General features: G+C 42.8%; 1 protein-coding gene across 1 annotated transcript in view; it reads right to left on the bottom strand.

Moving 5' to 3' along the window:
• Positions 1-7,500, bottom strand: part of LOC124032394 (protein-tyrosine kinase 6-like) — a 33,475-nt gene that overhangs the window by 10,340 nt on the left and 15,635 nt on the right. The window contains exon 4 of the mRNA XM_046344769.1: positions 6,196-6,361. Coding sequence (XP_046200725.1) covers positions 6,196-6,361 — 166 coding nt within the window. The remainder of the gene's footprint in view (positions 1-6,195; positions 6,362-7,500) is intronic.

Genomic DNA, 7,500 nt, shown 5'->3' with positions numbered 1-7,500 from the left:
TTTGGCTGATCCTCAGAACAGCTGATCTCACAGCAAACAAAGAGAAGGATTCCCATTGGAGGAACTAACATGCTCTCTTCCGGTCAATGATCTAATGCTCGGAATCCATATTGAACAGCTTTCATAGTACTACACTGTCCCAATGAGTAATACACTGTCCAGGGAGTAATACACTGTCCCAATGAGTAATACACTGTCCAGGGAGTAATACACTGTCCCAATGAGTAATACACTGTCCAGGGACTAATACACTGTCCCAATGAGTAATACACTGTCCAGGGAGTAATACACTGTCCCAATGAGTAATACACTGTCCAGGGAGTAATACACTGTCCCAATGAGTAATACACTGTCCAGGGAGTAATACATTGTCCCAATGAGTAATACACTGTCCCAATGAGTAATACACTGTCCAGGGAGTAATACACTGTCCCAATGAGTAATACACTGTCCCAATGAGTAATACACTGTCCCAATGAGTAATACACTGTCCCAATGAGTAATACACTGTCCCAATGAGTAATACACTGTCCCAATGAGTAATACACTGTCCCAATGAGTAATACACTGTCCCAATGAGTAATACACTGTCCAGGGAGTAATACACTGTCCCAATGAGTAATACACTGTCCAGGGAGTAATACACTGTCCCAATGAGTAATACACTGTCCAGGGAGTAATACACTGTCCCAATGAGTAATACACTGTCCAGGGAGTAATACACTGTCCCAATGAGTAATACACTGTCCAGGGAGTAATACATTGTCCCAATGAGTAATACACTGTCCCAATGAGTAATACACTGTCCAGGGAGTAATACACTGTCCCAATGAGTAATACACTGTCCATGGAGTAATACACTGTCCCAATGAGTAATACACTGTCCAGGGAGTAATACACTGTCCCAATGAGTAATACACTGTCCAGGGAGTAATACATTGTCCCAATGAGTAATACACTGTCCCAATGAGTAATACACTGTCCAGGGAGTAATACACTGTCCCAATGAGTAATACACTGTCCATGGAGTAATACACTGTCCCAATGAGTAATACACTGTCCCAATGAGTAATACACTGTCCCAATGAGTAATACAATGTCCCAATGAGTAATACACTGTCCCAATGAGTAATACACTGTCCCAATGAGTAATACACTGTCCCAATGAATAATACACTGTCCAGGGAGTAATACACTGCCCCAATGAGTAATACACTGTCCAGGGAGTAATACACTGTCCGGGGAGTAACACACTGTCCCAATGATTAATACAGTGTCCAGGGAGTAATACACTGTCCCAATGAGTAATACACTGTCCCAATGAGTAATACACTGTCCCAATGAGTAATACACTGTCCAGGGAGTAATACACTGTCCCAATGAGTAATACACTGTCCCAATGAGTAATACACTGTCCCAATGAGTAATACACTGTCCCAATGAGTAATACACTGTCCCAATGAGTAAGACACTGTCCAGGGAGGAATACACTGTCCCAATGAGTAATACACTGTCCCAATGAGTAATACACTGTCCCAATGAGTAATACATTGTCCAGTGAGGAATACACTGTCCCAATGAGTAATACATTGTCCCAATGAGTAATACACTGTCCCAATGAGTAATACATTGTCCCAATGAGTAATACACTGTCCCAATGAGTAATACACTGTCCAGGGAGTAATACACTGTCCCAATGAGTAATACACTGTCCAGTGAGGAATACACTGTCCCAATGAGTAATACACTGTCCCAATGAGTAATACACTGTCCAGGGAGTAATACACTGTCTCAATGAGTAATACATTGTCCCAATGAGTAATACACTGTCCCAATGAGTAATACACTGTCCAGGGAGTAATACACTGTCCAGGGAGTAATACACTGTCCCAATGAATAATACACTGTCCCAATGAGTAACACACTGTCCAGGGAGTAATACACTGTCCCAATGAGTAATACACTGTCCCAATGAGTAATACACTGTCCAGGGAGTAATACACTGTCCCAATGAATAATACACTGTCCCAATGAGTAACACACTGTCCAGGGAGTAATACACTGTCCCAATGAGTAATACACTGTCCCAATGAGTAATACACTGTCCAGGGAGTAATACACTGTCCAGGGAGTAATACACTGCCCAGGGAGTAATACACTGTCCCACACTGTCCCAATGAGTAATACACTGTCCCAATGAGTAATACACTGTCCAGGAGTAATACACTGTTCCAGGGAGTAATACACTGCCCAGGGAGTAATACACTGTCCCAATGAGTAATACACTGTCCCAATGAGTAATACACTGTCCCAATGAGTAATACACTGTCCAGGGAGTAATACACTGTCCAGGGAGTAATACACTGTCCCAATGAGTAATACACTGTCCAGTAATACACTGGAGTAATACACTGTCCAGGGAGTAATACACTGTCCCAATCCAGGGAGTAATACACTGTCCCAATGAGTAATACACTGTCCATGGAGTAATACACTGTCCCAATGAGTAATACACTGTCCAGGGAGTAATACACTGTCCCAGGGAGTAATACACTGTCCCAATGAGTAATACACTGTCCCAATGAGTAATACACTGTCCAGGGAGTAATACACTGTCCCAATGAGTAATACACTGTCCCAGTAATACACTGGAGTAATACACTGTCCCAATGAGTAATACACTGTCCCAAGGGAGTAATACACTGTCCCAATGAGAGTAAGTAATACACTGTCCCAATGAGTAATACACTGTCCAGGGAGTAATACACTGTCCCAATGAGTAATACACTGTCCAGGAGTAATACACTGTCCCAATGAGTAATACACTGTCCAGTAATACACTGTCCCAATGAGTAATACACTGTCCAGGGAGTAATACACTGTCCCAATGAGTAATACACTGTCCCAATGAGTAATACACTGTCCAGGGAGTAATACACTGTCCCAATGAGTAATACACTGTCCCAATGAGTAATACACTGTCCCAATGAGTAATACACTGTCCCAATGAGTAATACACTGTCCCAATGAGTAATACACTGTCCAATGAGTAATACACTGTCCCAATGAGTAATACACTGTCCCAATGAGTAATACACTGTCCAGGGAGTAATACACTGTCCCAATGAGTAATACACTGTCCAGGGAGTAATACACTGTCCCAATGAGTAATACACTGTCCAGGGAGTAATACACTGTCCCAATGAGTAATACACTGTCCAGGGAGTAATACACTGTCCCAATGAGTAATACACTGTCCAGGGAGTAATACATTGTCCCAATGAGTAATACACTGTCCCAATGAGTAATACACTGTCCAGGGAGTAATACACTGTCCCAATGAGTAATACACTGTCCATGGAGTAATACACTGTCCCAATGAGTAATACACTGTCCAGGGAGTAATACACTGTCCCAATGAGTAATACACTGTCCAGGGAGTAATACACTGTCCCAATGAGTAATACACTGTCCCAATGAGTAATACACTGTCCAGGGAGTAATACACTGTCCCAATGAGTAATACACTGTCCATGGAGTAATACACTGTCCCAATGAGTAATACACTGTCCCAATGAGTAATACACTGTCCCAATGAGTAATACAATGTCCCAATGAGTAATACACTGTCCCAATGAGTAATACACTGTCCCAACTGTGAGTAATACACTGTCCCAATGAATAATACACTGTCCAGGGAGTAATACACTGTCCCAATGAGTAATACACTGTCCAGGGAGTAATACACTGTCCGGGGAGTAACACACTGTCCCAATGATTAATACAGTGTCCAGGGAGTAATACACTGTCCCAATGAGTAATACACTGTCCCAATGAGTAATACACTGTCCCAATGAGTAATACACTGTCCAGGGAGTAATACACTGTCCCAATGAGTAATACACTGTCCCAATGAGTAATACACTGTCCCAATGAGTAATACACTGTCCCAATGAGTAATACACTGTCCCAATGAGTAAGACACTGTCCAGGGAGTAATACACTGGAGTAATACACTGTCCCAATGAGTAATACACTGTCCCAATGAGTAATACACTGTCCCAATGAGTAATACACTGTCCAGTGAGTAATACACTGTCCCAATGAGTAATACATTGTCCCAATGAGTAATACACTGTCCCAATGAGTAATACACTGTCCCAATGAGTAATACACTGTCCCAATGAGTAATACACTGTCCAGGGAGTAATACACTGTCCCAATGAGTAATACACTGTCCAGTGAGGAATACACTGTCCCAATGAGTAATACACTGTCCCAATGAGTAATACACTGTCCAGGGAGTAATACACTGTCTCAATGAGTAATACATTGTCCCAATGAGTAATACACTGTCCTGTCCCAATGAGTAATACACTGTCCAGGGACTGTAATACACTGTCCAGGGAGTAATACACTGTCCAGGGAGTAATACACTGTCCCAATGAATAATACACTGTCCCAATGAGTAACACACTGTCCAGGGAGTAATACACTGTCCCAATGAGTAATACACTGTCCCAATGAGTAATACACTGTCCAGGGAGTAATACACTGTCCCAATGAATAATACACTGTCCCAATGAGTAACACACTGTCCAGGGAGTAATACACTGTCCCAATGAGTAATACACTGTCCCAATGAGTAATACACTGTCCAGGGAGTAATACACTGTCCAGGGAGTAATACACTGCCCAGGGAGTAATACACTGTCCCAATGAGTAATACACTGTCCCAATGAGTAATACACTGTCCCAATGAGTAATACACTGTCCAGGGAGTAATACACTGTCCAGGGAGTAATACACTGCCCAGGGAGTAATACACTGTCCCAATGAGTAATACACTGTCCCAATGAGTAATACACTGTCCCAATGAGTAATACACTGTCCAGGGAGTAATACACTTTCCAGGGAGTAATACACTGTCCCAATGAGTAATACACTGTCCAGGGAGTAATACACTGTCCAGGGAGTAATACACTGTCCCAATGAGTAATACACTGTCCCAATGAGTAATACACTGTCCATGGAGTAATACACTGTCCCAATGAGTAATACACTGTCCAGGGAGTAATACACTGTCCAGTAATACACTGGAGTAATACACTGTCCCAATGAGTAATACACTGTCCCAATGAGTAATACACTGTCCAGGGAGTAATACACTGTCCCAATGAGTAATACACTGTCCCAATGAGTAATACACTGTCCAGGGAGTAATACACTGTCCCAATGAGTAATACACTGTCCATGGAGTAATACACTGTCCAGGGAGTAATACACTGTCCCAATGAGTAATACACTGTCCAGGGAGTAATACACTGTCCAGGGAGTAATACACTGTCCCAATGAGTAATACACTGTCCCAATGAGTAATACACTGTCCAGGGAGTAATACACTGTCCAGTGAGTAATACACTATCCCAATGAGTAATACACTGTCCCAATGAGTAATTCACTGTCCCAATGAGTAATACACTGTCCAGGGAGTAATACACTGTCTCAATGAGTAATACACTGTCCCAATGAGTAATACACTGTCCAGGGAGTAATACACTGTCCAGGGAGTAATACACTGTCCCAATGAGTAATACACTGTCCCAATGAGTAATACACTGTCCATGGAGTAATACACTGTCCAGGGAGTAATACAATGTCCCAATGAGTAACACACTGTCCCAATGAGTAATACACTGTCCCAATGAGTAATACACTGTCCAGGGAGTAATACACTGTCCCAATGAGTAATACAATGTCCCAATGAGTAATACACTGTCCCAATGAGTAATACACTGTCCCAATGAGTAATACACTGTCCAGGGAGTAATACACTGTCCAGGGAGTAATACACTGTCCAGGGAGTAATACACTGTCCAGGGAGTAATACACTGTCCAGGGAGTAATACACTGTCCAATGAGTAATACACTGTCCCAATGAGTAATACACTGTCCAGGGAGTAATACACTGTCCCAATGAGTAATACACTGTCCCAATGAGTAATACACTGTCCTAATGAGTAATACACGGTGCTTCGGCCTCTAAACTGCTCTTTGGGGTCTAGCCCGGGTAATCTGTTAAGCACTTCGTAACAACTGCTGATGTAAAAAGGGCTTTATAAAATACATTCCAATAATTTAATTAAGGTTTTGGCATTTCAGGTGCAGCCTTGTGAATCTGTAAGTGTGCCTTACCGTTCTTGAGAATCTTTATGGCTACGCTGATGCTGTTCTTCCACTTGCCCCGATGGACATCAGCAAAGAACCCGGTGCCCAGCTGCTCTCCCAGGGTGAACTCTTCCTTGGGGAGCTCCCACTCATCCACTGTGGAGTGAGACAGGTCCTGGGGCACTGGCTCTTTCTGGGGAGGAGAGAATGTGTTAAATGTGTCTCACTAACACGCACACGATATACACACACACACACAGCTGTGTCATTGCCTAACCACGGAGTGGCCTGTTCAGCCACAGAGTACACTTCCTCCTTTTTCCTTGGTAGAAAGAGAGAAACTGAGAGGGAGGGAAACACAGAAAGAGAGAGGGAAACACAGAGAGAGAGAGGTAAACAGAGAGAGAGAGAGGTAAACAGAGAGAGAGAGGTAAACAGAGAGAGAGGTAAACAGAGAGAGAGGTAGAAAGAGAGAGAGAGAGGTCAACAGAGAGAGAGGGAAACAGAGAGAGAGGTAGAAAGAGATAGAGAGAGGTCAACAGAGAGAGAGGGAAACAGAGAGAGAGGTAGAAAGAGAGAGAGAGGTCAACAGAGAGAGAGGTAAACAGAGAGAGAGGTAGAAAGAGATAGAGAGAGGTCAACAGAGAGAGAGGGAAACAGAGAGAGAGAGGTAGAGAGAGAGAGAGAGAGAGAGAGAGAGAGAGAGGTAGAAAGAGAGAGAGTCAACAGAGAGAGAGGGAAACAGAGAGAGAGAGGTAGAAAGAGAGAGAGGTAAACAGAGAGAGAGGTAAACAGAGAGAGGTAAACAGAGAGAGAAGTATAAAGAGAGAAACAGAGAGAGAGAGGTAGAAAGAGAGAGAGGTAAACAGAGAGAGAAGTAGAAAGAGAGAAACTGAGAGAGAGAGGTAAACAGAGAGAGAGGCAGAAAGAGAGAAACAGAGAGAGAGAACTAAACAGAGAGAGAGGTAGAAAGAGAGAGAGAGAGAGGTAAACAGAGAGAGAGGTAGAAAGAGAGAGAGTTAAACAGAGAGAGGTAGAGAGAGAGTTAAACAGAGAGAGGTAGAAAGAGAGGTAAACAGAGAGGTAGAAAGAGAGGAAAATACTTTTAAAAAACACTAAAAATACTTGAATCGGTTTATTAGATTAGATTATAATTAGTCATAGAGCCCATTCAATCGGTCATAGAGCCCATTGCCCTTTATGGTTGTGAGGTCTGGGGTCCGCTCACCAACCAAGACTTCACAAAATGGGACAAACACCAAATTGAGACTGCATGCAGAATTCTGCAAAAATATCCTCTGAGTACAACGTAGAACACCAAATAATCCATGC

The sequence above is a fragment of the Oncorhynchus gorbuscha genome, linkage group LG03, assembly GCF_021184085.1.
Source record: "Oncorhynchus gorbuscha isolate QuinsamMale2020 ecotype Even-year linkage group LG03, OgorEven_v1.0, whole genome shotgun sequence".
NCBI classification, from domain to species: domain Eukaryota; kingdom Metazoa; phylum Chordata; class Actinopteri; order Salmoniformes; family Salmonidae; genus Oncorhynchus; species Oncorhynchus gorbuscha.
The sequence above is the reverse complement of the archived record's forward strand: the minus strand, read 5'-3'. Positions and strand labels throughout refer to the sequence as shown.